This window comes from Sapajus apella, unplaced genomic scaffold (assembly GCF_009761245.1).
Source record: "Sapajus apella isolate SASKATOON/1434 unplaced genomic scaffold, GSC_monkey_1.0 scaffold19, whole genome shotgun sequence".
In the NCBI taxonomy this organism is placed as follows: domain Eukaryota; kingdom Metazoa; phylum Chordata; class Mammalia; order Primates; family Cebidae; genus Sapajus; species Sapajus apella.
Genome location: NW_022436959.1, coordinates 25,799,228 through 25,813,035, shown reverse-complemented (window position 1 = coordinate 25,813,035; position 13,808 = coordinate 25,799,228). Strand labels below are relative to the sequence as shown.

Genomic DNA, 13,808 nt, shown 5'->3' with positions numbered 1-13,808 from the left:
AAACAAAATAAACAAACAAACAAACAAAAAAAACCCATCATCTTAGTCCAAAATCTCCTTAGGGTGATTAGAACTTCAGCAAAGTCTCAGGATACAAAATCAATGTGCAAACATCACAAGCATTCCTATATAGCAGTAACAGTGTAGAAGGTCGGTCAGGGTGATGGGAGAAACCATAGGGAAAGACGCAAACCTTCTTGAAAAACCGGAAGCTTTTGCATATCTTCTGGGGAAAGAATAAGCTGTAGGCAGCTGTTCTGTTACCCTGAGGCAAAGGGTACAAGGGAATATAGGGGAGTTTGTCTAAATAGGCTTATTTACTTAGGTTGTCCAAAACCCACCTTGCTCCCTGCAAGGCGAATAACAATGTTAATCACTCACAGATTATGTTGGCTCCAGGCTGTTTGTGTTGTGTCTGCACTAAATAAAAGCTAGGAGCTCCAGCTAACTGAGATTGCTCACTCTGCCAGTAGTCCCCTAGCAGCTCTTTTACTGCATACCTATGTCTGAGTACTCCCTTCATCCATTGCTTGGCTGGCGTCTGCAGGACAGACCTGGCAGCTGGTGCCCTGTGTGAGGAATGCTGCAAGGGACTGCAAAGAAACCCTCGAAAACAAAGGTGAACAGACTGCGCAGTTAGTAAGTCATTGGTGCCCGCTCCAGATTTCCAAGTTTGGGGGATTTTTCAAGCTAGTGTTTCATCATGGGACAACAGTTATCCGCTCAACAGAAACAGTATATAAAAGTATTGGAACGGCAGCTTAAAGATAGTGGAGCCTCCATTTCCCAGGCTCAATTAAGGGACCTAATGCAAATTGTTGCTTCCGATAACCCATGGTTCCCTGAAGAAGGCACGCTAGACCTAGAGCTCTGGGAACAGGTGAAAAGAAATCTTAAACGACATCACATGGACAAGGACAACAGGTCCCAGTAACATCTTTAATGTTATGGGATTTAGAGCTGCTTTGGCCCCACTCCACATAGAAGAGCCTAAAAAGGGGAAGGAGGAGAAACCACCACCTACCTTACCGCCTTGTCCACCTCACTCAGCTTCGCGGTAACTGGGTAATTATACCAAAGAGGAGACAGAGATTTACCCTCAGCCACCTCATCCAATAAGTTGGAAAAAAGACAAGGGATACACTACAGTTATGGGACCCTGTCTTAGACAAGCAGCATTAGAAGGGGAGCTCCCGGCCTGCCCAGTGATGCAAGATCAACAAGGCAATCGGGCATATGAACGCATTACTTTCGACACTTATAAATATTAAAGAGATCAGAAAAAGCCTTAAAGAAAACAGAGCCACTAGCCCATTTATGAAAGGATTAATTGAGGCCATAGCAGACAACTTCCATGTGACCCCATTGGACTGGTCAGTGCTAGCTAAAACAACTTTGGAGGCCAATCAGTACCTCCTATGGAGGGCAGAATTCAGTGTATTATATGAAAAGCAAACTCCTTTCTAATAATGGCCACTGTTGTGATTCCTCCCATAATCCTGATGTGGTCTCTCAAGACCGAATTTGGGTAGAACAATGACCTTTAAAGTGAGAGAAATTACAACGAACCCATGAATTAGTTGAGGAACAATTAAGAGCCAGCCATGTGGAACCATCAAACAGCCCTTGGAATTGACCCATTTATATTATTCCCAAAAAGTCTGATAAATGAAGATTTTGATATGATTTATGGACTATCAAAGCTAATTTGCAACCTATGGGGCCCCGTTAACAGGGGCTCCCTTCCTGCATGGTGATTCCTTGAGATTGGCCTATAGTCATTACTGACTTAAAAGACTGCTTTTATACTATTCCCCTTGCAGAACAAGACGGAGAAAAATTTGCTTTTATAATACCAGCTATTAATTATGAAAGGACAGCTCACTGATTTCATTGGAAAGTACTTCTCAAGGAATGCTAAACAGTCCTACTGTATCCTGTATCAGTATCATGTAAATCAGTGTTTACTCTCCAGTAGAAAAGAATTTCCTATTTGCAAGATCATCCATTATATGGATGATATTTTACTGGCAACCCCAATGGAGTCAATACTTTTGCATTTATATGCCTCTGTGATAAGGAATACACAGTTAAGAGGCTTAATCATAGCACCTGAAAAGGTACAGTTTTCCTCTCCTTAGAAATATTTTGGATACATACTAACTTCCCAGTCAAAAGGATAGATTGAGTACTGACCACCTACACATCTTAAATGATTATCAAAACTTACTGAGTGATATTAACTGGCTTCACCCCACTTTGGGCATAATTACTGATAAATTACAGAACCGGTTTTCTATCCTAAAGGGCAGTGCAGCCCTGAACTCTCCCCAGCATTTAAGCCCACCTGCATAAAGGGACATTTAGTAAATAGAGCAAGCTATTTCTCACAGGCAACTTGATTGCATAGACCTAGGATATTCGGTCCAATTTTTTGTTTTTCCTACTAATCATTCCCCAATAGGATTAATAGGACACATGGCCCCAGAGCTACGCTTCCTCAAATGGGTTTTTTGCTCACATTTTGTAACTGAAACACTATCCCCCTATATCCAGCTAGTTAGTAAAGTCATCTATGCAGGCTTCAAATGATGCAATCAATTGCAAGCTTATGACTCTGATGTCATAAAAACCATATGACTATCTCAATAGATGCAGAGAAGTCCTTCGACAAAATTCAACAGTGCTTTATGCTGAAAACCTTCAATAAACTAGGTATTGACGGAACGTATCTCAAAATAATAAAAGCTATTTACGACAAACCAACAGCCAATATCATACTGAATGGGCAAAAACTGGAAGCATTCCCCTTGAAATGTGGCACTAGACAAGGATGCCCTCTCTCACCACTCCTATTCAGTATAGTATTGGAAGTTTTAGTCAGAGCAATCAGGCAAGAAAAAGAAATAAAGGTTATTCAATTAGGAAAGGAGGAAGTCAAATTGTCTCTATTTGCAGATGACATGATTGTATATTTACAAGACCCCCCCCCCCCTTGTCTCAGCCCCAAATCTCCTGAAACTGATAAGCAACTTCAGCAAAGTATCAGGATACAAAATTAATATGCAAAAACCACACGCATCCCTATACACCAACAATAGACTGAAGGAGTGCCAAATCAAGAATGAACAGCCATTCACAATTGCCACAAAGAGAATAAAATACCTAGGAATACAAGTAACAAGGAACGTAAAGGACCTCTTCCAGGAGAACTACAAGCGACTGCTCAACGAAATAAGAGAGGACACAAACAGATGGAGAAACATTCCATGTTCATGGTTAGGAAGAATCAATGTTGTGAAAATGGCCATACCGCCCAAAGTAATTTACAGATTCAATGCTATCCCCATCAAGCTACCAATGACCTTCTTTGCAGAACTGGAAAAAACCACCTTAAACTTCATATGGAACCAAAAGAGAGCCCGCATAGCCAAGTCAATTCTAAGCAAAAAGAACAAAGCGGGAGGCATCACACTACCGGACTTCAAACTATATTACAGGGCTATAGTAATCAAAACAGCATGGTACTGGTAGACCAATGGAAAACAGAGATATAGACCAATGGAACAGAACAGAGGTCTCGGAGGCAACACAACATATCTACAACCATCTGGTCTTTGACAAACCAGACAAAAACAAGCAATGGGGAAAGGATTCCCTGTTTAATAAATGGTGTTGGGAAAGCTGGCTAGCCATGTGCAGAAAGCAGAAACTGGACCCCTTCCTGACACTTTACACTAAAATTAACTCCAGATGGATTAAAGACTTAAACATAAGACCTAACACCATAAAAACCCTAGAAGAAAATCTAGGCAAAACCATTCAGGACATAGGTGTAGGCAAGGACTTCATGACCAAAACACCAAAAGCATTGGTAACAAAAGCCAAAATAGGCAAATGGGACCTAATCAAACTCACAGCTTCTGCACAGCAAAAGAAACAGTCATTAGAGTGAATCGGCAACCAACAGAATGGGAAAAAATTTTTGCAGTTTACCCATCTGACAAAGGGCTGATATCCAGAATCTATAAAGAACTAAAACAGATTTACAAGAAAAAAACAAACAAGCCCATTCAAAATTGGGCAAAGGATATGAACAGACACTTTACAAAAGAAGACATACATGAGGCCAACAAACATATGAAAAAATGCTCATCATCACTGGTCATCAGAGAAATGCAAATCAAAACAACATTGAGATACCATCTCATGCCAGTTAGAATGGCGATCATTAAAAAATCTGGAGACAACAGATGCTGGAGAGGATGCAGAGAAAAAGGAACACTTTTACACTGTTGGTGGCAGCGTATATTAGTTCAACCTTTGTGGAAGACAGGGTGGCAATTCCTCAAGGACCTAGAAATAAAAATTCCATTTGACCCAGCAATCCCATTACTGGGTATATATCCAAAGGATTATAAAATCGTTCTGTTTTAAGGACACATGCACACGAATGTTCACTGTGGCACTGCTTACAATAGCAAAGACTTGGAACTAACCTAAATGCCCATCAATGATAGACTGGACAGGGAAAATGTAGCACATATACACCATGGAATACTATGCAGCCATAAAAGATGATGAGTTTGTGTCCTTTGTAGGGACATGGATGAACCTGGAAACCATCATTCTCAGCAAACTGACAGAAGAGCAGAAGATCAAACACCGCATGTTCTCATAGGTGGGTGTTGAACAATGAGAACACATGAACACAGGGAGGGGAGCATCACACACTGGGGTCTGTGTAGGGGAAACGGGAGGGATAACATGGGGAGAAGTGCCAGATTTAGGTGTTGGGGAGGAAGGCAGCAAACCACACTGCCATGTGTGTACCTATGCAACAATCTTACATGCTCTTTGTATGTACCCCAAAAACCTAAAATGCAATAAAATAAAAGAAAAAAGAATTCCCTTATTTACAAAACAATTCAAAGCAGTCCTGCCCGTGTCTGCAGACCTTCAGGTAGCACTCTCTGATTATGTGGGCCATATGAAACATGCCTTGCTCACTGACAAACTATTTCAGTTCTTATCTCATACTCCTGTATTCATACCTACAAAGGTAGCCCAATCCGTCATATCTAACGGTTTAACATTTTTTTAGTGATGGCTTTGGTAAAAATGGAAAAGCGGCTATTTGTTGGGAACCACATAACTCCCCTACTCAACCTAGATTTGCTAGCACTCGGAGAACTGAGGTTGGAGCCCTAGTATTAGCCCTGGAAACATTTTCCACTCAGCCCATCAATATTGTTAGTGACTCTGCATACTCTATTTATTTATTGCAGAACCTTGAGATGGCCCTCATTAAGTCTACTCTCGAGCCCACCCTGTTTGCACTTTTTCTTCAACTTCAGCAATTGCTAGATCAATGAACACATCCTGTTTTTGTCACCCATATTCGAGTCCACAGCTCAGTGCCTGGCCCACTGGCTATGGCAATGATCAAGCAGATCTTCAAGATATGACATCACTGCTTTACCAATCACATCAATTTTTCCACCAAAACTGGAGAAATTTAACAATTTAAACTTACCCAAAAACTAGCTAAACAAATTATTTTACAGTGCCCAGATTGCCAGCTTACTGGTTCATCCCCTCCTTCAGGTGTTAACCCTAGAGGTCTACAACCTAATCAGTTAAGGCAAACAGATGTTACACAGGTCCCTGAATTTGGAAAACTAAGATATGTACATTTATCTGTTGATACCTATTCCCAGCTAATTGGCTCTCATGCTCTTCCTGGGGAGTTTGCCTGATATGTCATTAAACATCTACTCTTAACTTTCGAATTTATGGCGTGGCCCACAAAAATTAAAACTGATAATGGTATGGCTTACACCAACTCACAGTTTCAACAATTTTGTCACACATGGAACATCCGACATTCCATACATATCCTGTACAACCCCCAGGGATAGGCCACAGTAGAATGTGCCCACTCCACCGTTAAAAATATGCTCAGAAAACAAAAATGAGGGAATATGATTCGGGACCCTGAAACACTATTAGCACAAGCCTTATTTACCCTTAATTTTTTAAATTTAGATGATAAATTCCAATCAACTATAGAAAAGCACTTTTAAAAAATCAGTCTAGATATAAAACCTTCAGTTTTATGAAAAGATGTAAATAGTAATGTAAGGTGTGCTCAAAATGATTTGCTAACATGGGGAAGATAATATACTTGTGTTCACACCCCTTCAAGTCCTCTTTGGATTCCAGCGTGATGCATCAAACCGTACCATGGCAAGGCTAGGACATAACCTAGTACCAGAAATGAATGAAATGACCCTGCAGGACCCGCAGCCCCGGACGATGTGGCTGCCTCTGACAACACAGGCCCCAGACATTACACTGACGAAGACAATTTGGGAGGCTGAGCAAATTCTGCTCTGGACATAGACACTATTAACTCCAGATAATTTGTTTTTTATTCTTTCACTTTGCCCGCTACCTGCACCTGCTACTCTCTATTGGGCCCATATTTTGGATCTGCCTTTTTTCAGCCCTGTTACTTGGGCTGGCACCCTCTTCACAGCCTCTAACAATGCCTGGCTAAGAGGGATTGACATACTCCCTGTAGGGTCTCTCATTAATGGCACACATTGGACTGAGGTGCCAGATAATACTACTTACCACTCCACTATCCTCCCACTATGTGTAAGTTATAAAAGTTCTAACCCTTACTGTGTACCTGCCTAAACACAATTATGGCTACATCATGGCAATGAAATGCCTTCACATTCTTGGTTGCAGGTAGCCTCAAAGTGAGCAACGCAACCACTGCCACTTTCCCCGACATTCCTCCCTGTGCAAAGAACCAAGCCTGGAAAGTAATGGATTTCACTTTGGCTAGGAGGTCTGTCCTGGGGGACAAGCCCATAGCTTCCAGTTAGGAAATTATAACATCATAGACTGGAGCCCCCACGGCCATTTGCAGGCTAACCATACTGATGTCTGTGTCCACTGTAGCATCAATCAGTTTTGTAGGCACAACTTGTTCCCCTATGATTTGGGCTGATGGGGGAATGGGATATCCCAGACTCCAATTAGAGTCCATGCCACCCCAAGACACTTTATGATGCCTGGGATATTCTAGCACCACCCTTAAAACCTGACATGGGAAATATCAAAATTCCAGTAACAATTATACTATGACCTTTATTCATAATCAGAGAGATCAGTGCCTTATTTACACTACCTATCCATATGATTTCTTTAGGGAACCAATATTTCCATAACACTCCAAAACTCCAAGTTTGTGACCCAAGTGCAAGGACAGGCTTGATTCACCTCATGTATGACTAATTGCAATATATCTAATTTAAATATTACTAGTGTCAAGGTATTAAGGAAACAGTCTAAGGCATTCCTACCAGTCAATTTGACACACGACTGGCAAGGCTCCTCTGCTCCTGCCACCTTAGAATGTGCCCTGTCCCAGCTCAGACACAAAAGATTCATAGGTACATTTATAGCCTTTGTAGTCTCTGCCATAGTCATCCTAGCTACTGCTAGTTTTGCTGTTGCATCGGTTACTGAAGCAGTATAAACAGCTACCTTTGTGGACAGGTTGGCCAGAAATGTGTCTAATGAACTTCTCCTACAGTAGGATATAGACCAAAAAATTCTTACATGCCTGCAAGCCCTCAAGGCTGCCATGGAGTATGTAGGAGAATGACAAGAGGCACTGGCATTCCAGCAACAATTAAACTGCAACTGGGAGCATAAGCATATTTGTGTCACCTCTCTACCATGGAATCAATCAATGCATCATTGGGATGAGGTGAAACAACGCCTCTGGGGAACTTTATGTGATAAGTAAACAGCAGACATAAAGCCACTTAAAACTAAAATTCAAGAATCCCTAAACACCATAAATCTTCACATCCAACAAACAGCCATATGGAAGGATGGGCAAGAACATCTCTCCTGGATAGACCCTCACTCCTGTGAGGCACTCCTCAACTGGAAAAGAATATTACTGATTATACTCATGTTTGTCTCATGTTAGTTACTAATTCTGGGATGCAAAGCCAAAAACGAGCTGTAACCATTACGCCTGACAAACTTGTTGCTGCACACATCTATACTCTTCAATCAACAAAACCTGATGCAAAAAATAGAAAAAGGGGAGATGTAGGAGATTGGTTAGGGTGGTGGGAGAAGCAATAGGGAAAGATGCAAACCTGGAAAGGTTTTGCAAAGCTTCAGGGGAGAATAAACTGAAGGCAGCTGTTCTCTTACCCTGAGGCAAAGGGCAAGGAGTAGGTACAACGGAATGTAGGGGCATTTATCTAAATAGGCTTGTTTACTTCTGTTGTCAGGAAACTGACTTTTGATCATCCACACACGAGACTGCTCCCTGGAAGGGGGAATGACAATGTTAACTACCTACAGATTGTGTTGGCTCCAGCCTTTTGGTAGGTAGTATGTCTGTACTAAACAAAAGCTAGCAGCTGCAGCTTATCAAAACTGCTCACTCTGCCTGCAGTCCCCTAGTGGCTCTTACACTGCATACCTGTGTCTGCGTACTCCTATCATGCATCGTCGCTCAACCAGGGTCTGCAAGACAGACCTGACATAATAGACAGCCAAACCATGAGTAATCTCCCATTCACAATTGCCACAAAGAGAATAGAATACCTAGGAATACAAGTAACAAGATGTGAAGGACCTCTTCAAGAAGAACTACAAACCACTGCTCATGGAAATAAGAGAGGACACAAACAAATGAAAAACATTCCATGCTCATGAATAGGAAAAATCAGTATCATGAAAATGGCCATACCGCCCAAAGTAATTTATAGACTTAATGCTATTCCCATCAAACTATCATTGACTTCTTCACAGAATTAGGAAAAACTACTTTAAATTTCATATAAAACCAAAAAAGAGCCTGTATAGCCAAGACAATCCTAAGCAAAAAGAACAAAGTGGGAGGATCATGCTACCTGACTTCAAACTATGCTATAAGGTTACAATAACCAAAACAACAGGTACTGAAACAGATGTATAGACTAATGGAACAGAAAAGAGGCCTCAGAAATAATGCTACACATCTACAACTATCTGATCTTTGACAAACCAGACAAAAACAAGCAATGGGGAAAGGATTCCCTATTTTATAAATGGTTTTGGGAAAACTGGCTAGTCATATGCAGAAAACTAAAACCTTCCTTACACCTTATACAAAAACTAACTCAACATGGATTAAAGACTTAAACATAAGACCTAAAACCATAAAACCCCTAGAAGAAAACCTAGGCAGTACCATTCAGGACATAGGCATGGGCAAAGACTTCATGAGGAAAACACCAAAAGCAATGGCAAGAGATGCCAAAATAGACAAATGGGATCTAATTAAACTTAAGAGCTTCTGCACAGCAAAAGAAACTATCATCAGAGTGAACAGGTAGCCTAAAGAATGAGAGAAAATCTTTGCAATCTATCCATCTGACAAAGGGCTAATATCCAGAATCTACAAAGAACTTATACAAATTTACAAGAAAAAAACAACCTCATCGAAAAGTGGGTGAAAGATATGAACAGATATTTTTCAAAAGACATTTATTCAGCCAATAAACATATGAAAAAAAATCTCATCACTGGTCATTAGAGAAATGCAAATCAAAACCACAATGAGATACCATCTCATGCCAGTTAAAATGGTGATCATTAAAAAGTCAGATTAAAAACAACAGATGCTGGAGAGAATGTGGAGAAACAGGAATGCTTTCACACTGTTGGTGGGAGTGTAAAATTAGTTCAACCATGTATAAGGCAGTGTGGCAATTCCTCAAGAATCCAGAACCAGAAATACCATTTGACTCAGTATTTTCATTACTGGTATATACTCAATGGATTACTAATCATTCTGTTATAATGACATATACACACGTATGTTTCTTGCAGCACTGTTCACAATAGCAAAGATTTGGAACCAGCCCAAATGCCCATCAATGATACACTGGATCAAGAAAATGTGGCACACAAATACCATGGAATACTATGCAGCCATAAAAAAGGATGAGTGCATGTCCTTTGCAAGGACATGGATTAAGCTGGAAACCATCATTTACAGCAAACTTACACAGAAAGAGAAAACCAAACACCACATGTTCTCACTCATAAGTGGGAGCTGAATAATGAGAACACATGGACACAGGGAGGGGAACATCACACACTGAGGCATGTCAGGGGGTGAAGGGATAGGGGAGGGATAACATTAGGAGAAATACCTAATGTAGATGACGGGTTGATGGGTGCAGCAAACCACCATAGCATGTGTATACCTCTTTAACAAACCTGCACATTCTGCACATGTATCCCAGAACTTAATGTATAATAAAAAATAAATGAATAAAATACAATAAATGTAATTCAGAAAAAGAAAACGTTCTTATAAAAGATTTCAAATAAATACGAGTTGTCCTTTATGTTTTGGTATAACTCATAATTAAAGCCATTTAAGTTTTACTTTGTGTGCATGTGTGAATATGTATTTGATAGGTTTAAAAATAGTTATATAATCAGTGATGTAGTTTTTTCATTACTCTTGATAAAATATAACATTCTAAATTATCTTCATTGACATTTTTACATTTGTTAGAAAACACTAGTTTTATTCTATTTTTCTACACTTTATTATAATGACTTCACTTTTTTTTTTTCTTCATTGATGTTAACATGAGCTGATCTATTTTGTCAGTTTGCTCAAAAACAATCTATTGGTTTTGTTGATTATTTATTTTCTATCTCATTGAATTTATACTTATCTATGTTGGTTGCATTCTATTTCTTTTTTCCTTTTTTTTAATTGCAAATATTCTTTTCAGATTTCAGAATTTTCCCCTTACTTTAGTCCTCAGCCTTAAGTGACATTCTAGTAAATTTTAAATTTACTTATTTATTTGTTTGTTTATTTTTGAGATGGAATTTCACTCTCGTTGCTCAGGCTGGAGTGCTATGGCTCAATCTCATCTCACTGCAGCCTTCACTTCCTGGGTTCAAGTGATTCTCCTGTCTCAGCTTCCCAAGTAGCGAGGATTAGAGAAACCTGACACCATGCCTTTTTAGTAGAGTTGGGGCTTCACCGTGTTGTCCAGGCTGGTCTCAAAGTCCTGGCCTCAGGTGATCCACCTGCCTTGGCCTCCCAAAGTGCTGGAATTATAGGCGTGAGCTACCACACCTGGCTAAATTTATTTTTAACATTTTCTTTTTTTAAATCTTATGCTTTTGCTTAAGATAGAGTATATGAACGGTAGCACTCACCATCACATGATCTTGTTTCTAACATCTGCTCTGGGCACAGATGCTGATTCTCTAGTTCTTGTATAATCACCGCTCTGGATCGGACCTGTATTCCACCAAAGCCTAGATCCTCACCATTCACACAGGTCAGCTGACACAGGCTCCAGGAAGACCAGTCCTTCAAATAACAGTCACCTGGAAAACACACGTTTGTAATTTACACTCATATCCACAGAGAAATCCAGGCAGATATTCATTTTAATTCCAACCCCACTGGGCAGTGTTTTTAGGTATGCCAGTCATACATAATGTTTATAAGATTTAAGTAAGCATTTAATGCTTGCAAATTTATATGTATTTGTATAACTGTCTATAGATATTTTCTGCATAGCTATTACTGGTCTATATGTTGCTTAATGATATCAACGGTAAACTGTGGCGGACAGAAACTCATTCACTATAATTCAGCCCTTCTTAGGATACAACAAACATTTGATCCAAACCTACCGCCACTCTTGTCATGATCATAGTAAAGTGGTTTATTACACGTGAGGTACACACAAAGCCTAAACATAAACAGAATTTGTCTTCTAGGTATTCACAATTTTCAAAAAGTTTGAAGTTCAAGACTGACTAAGCTGGCTTTATGTTTCATTTCTATTTCTTCCCGAGTGGCGGTGAGAGAGGCAATCAAGCAGTTGCTGTACTGGAAATAATGCTATTTCCTTTGATCTACATCTTGAAATCACTTCTCTTTAAAATATTAAGTTTAATAAACATGTAAAATGATCACGTATCATAAATGCACAGATAGCTGAATTTCGACAATCTGATTGTAACGTGATCAACACCCAAATCAAGGAACAAAACATTCCCAGATCTCAGAACCCTCCCTCGTGTGATATATGAAATCATACCATATGTACTTTTTTTGTGTCTGCTTTCTCTCATGTATGTTTGTGAGATCCAGCATACATTTATGAAGTTCTAGTTTGTTCCTTCTTACTACTGTACTTTGTTCCATTGTGTGAATATATCAGAGCTTAGATACCCATTCTACTACTGATGGGCATGTGGGGAGTTGTACATTTTTTCTATCATTATTGCTGTGAACATTTTAGTACAAGTCTTTGGATGAGCTTATATATGCATTTCTGTTGGGTTTGTAACTAGGAGTGCATTGTTTATCCATGCTTCCAGCATCTTAAGAACAGAAAAGATTTTATGAAATATGACCTTTCCATTAACCATTTTTCAGAATGACTGCTTAGTAATACTCTTCAGAGTACACAGTTAATTATGATAGACCCAAATTCACAAGGGTTTCTTATCACTTATTTATTCTAGCCTTGTCATATGAATAATTCATATTGCCTTATATTATGCTGAAGGTGACTGGTATCAGCACAAAGTTGCTTGGAGATGTGATTAATGGAAAAACTTCTTGTGTCATGCCTAAGAAGTCCAGGGAAGATATGAATTATTGACTAAAAGATACATACATAATAGTAAAACAGAGTGATTTTTGTAGACTTATTAAAAAGAATGTAATTGATACTCCTGAAGTACAAATGGTTCTACTAAATTTTAGAAATGCAAAGGAAAAAGCAACTAGAAAGAATTTCTAATTAATCTGAGAAAGTTTTAGTAATCCTTTTATTTCCTAGGAAGTGTCACTTTGGGGTTACGCAGTTTTTAATGATACAGGAAAACAGCTAAAGTTTAAAAAATTCATATCAATATGAAAGTAATATAATTTTACCTCAGTGATTGAAAACTACTTGGAAAGAAAACATATCTTTTTACCAACAGGTTTTATCTCTGCGGCAGTCCACATTTAGCATCATTTATTTTGCAACAAAACTTAATAAATCTTTTAATGATATTCTGTGACTTATGTAATTATCTCCCCAAAGTAATACATGTCGGGCTTCAAAGATTTAATAACAGCAAATGAGAGTGAGATACTTTCTTGTTCTAAACACACTTTTCTATTTTGACCATGTAAACCATTGTAATAACAATAAAATTGCCCTATGCCTGCCAAAGATATGACAATTAAACACATGAAATGTATTTCCTAATTCAGTATTCGAGTCTTTAAGGCTTATTAGTACACATATTGCTAGCTTTCGAAACCCATCATTAGAGAAAACTAGCAAGAGAGGAACTGAAATGAATAGATTGTAATTTACAAGAGAAGAGCAGCCTCCTCCTAGATTTGCAATTACTTTAATTAAAACAGTGTGTTTGTCCTGTTCTGTGTTATCATGGGATCCTGTAATTTTCCTTCACATCATTTTCCACAGATTATAATCTTATGTTTATGTCACTATTAGATTAGCAATTGTTTCTTCCACTAGAAAGTAAGCCGTACAAGGACAGGGTCTGTTGGTCTTCACTGTATCTCTGGCCTCAAGTCCAAGGACTGACCTGTAATTACATTTGGTAAATAACAATCGAATGAGTGGGTAATTCTCCTGCAGGCAGTATAATGAAACCATGTGGGGAGTGTCCATAGTAAGGCATACACCACTGTCTGACAAGGATGC

At 39.1% G+C, this 13,808-nt stretch overlaps 1 protein-coding gene across 4 annotated transcripts in view; it reads right to left on the bottom strand.

The window, feature by feature from the left end:
- THSD7A (thrombospondin type 1 domain containing 7A) overlaps positions 1 to 13,808 on the bottom strand; it is a 491,756-nt gene that overhangs the window by 28,930 nt on the left and 449,018 nt on the right. For all 4 annotated transcript variants that reach the window (XM_032286742.1, XM_032286743.1, XM_032286744.1 and 1 more), the window contains exon 23: positions 11,278 to 11,451. In XM_032286742.1, the coding sequence (XP_032142633.1) occupies positions 11,278 to 11,451 (174 nt within the window). The remainder of the gene's footprint in view (positions 1 to 11,277; positions 11,452 to 13,808) is intronic.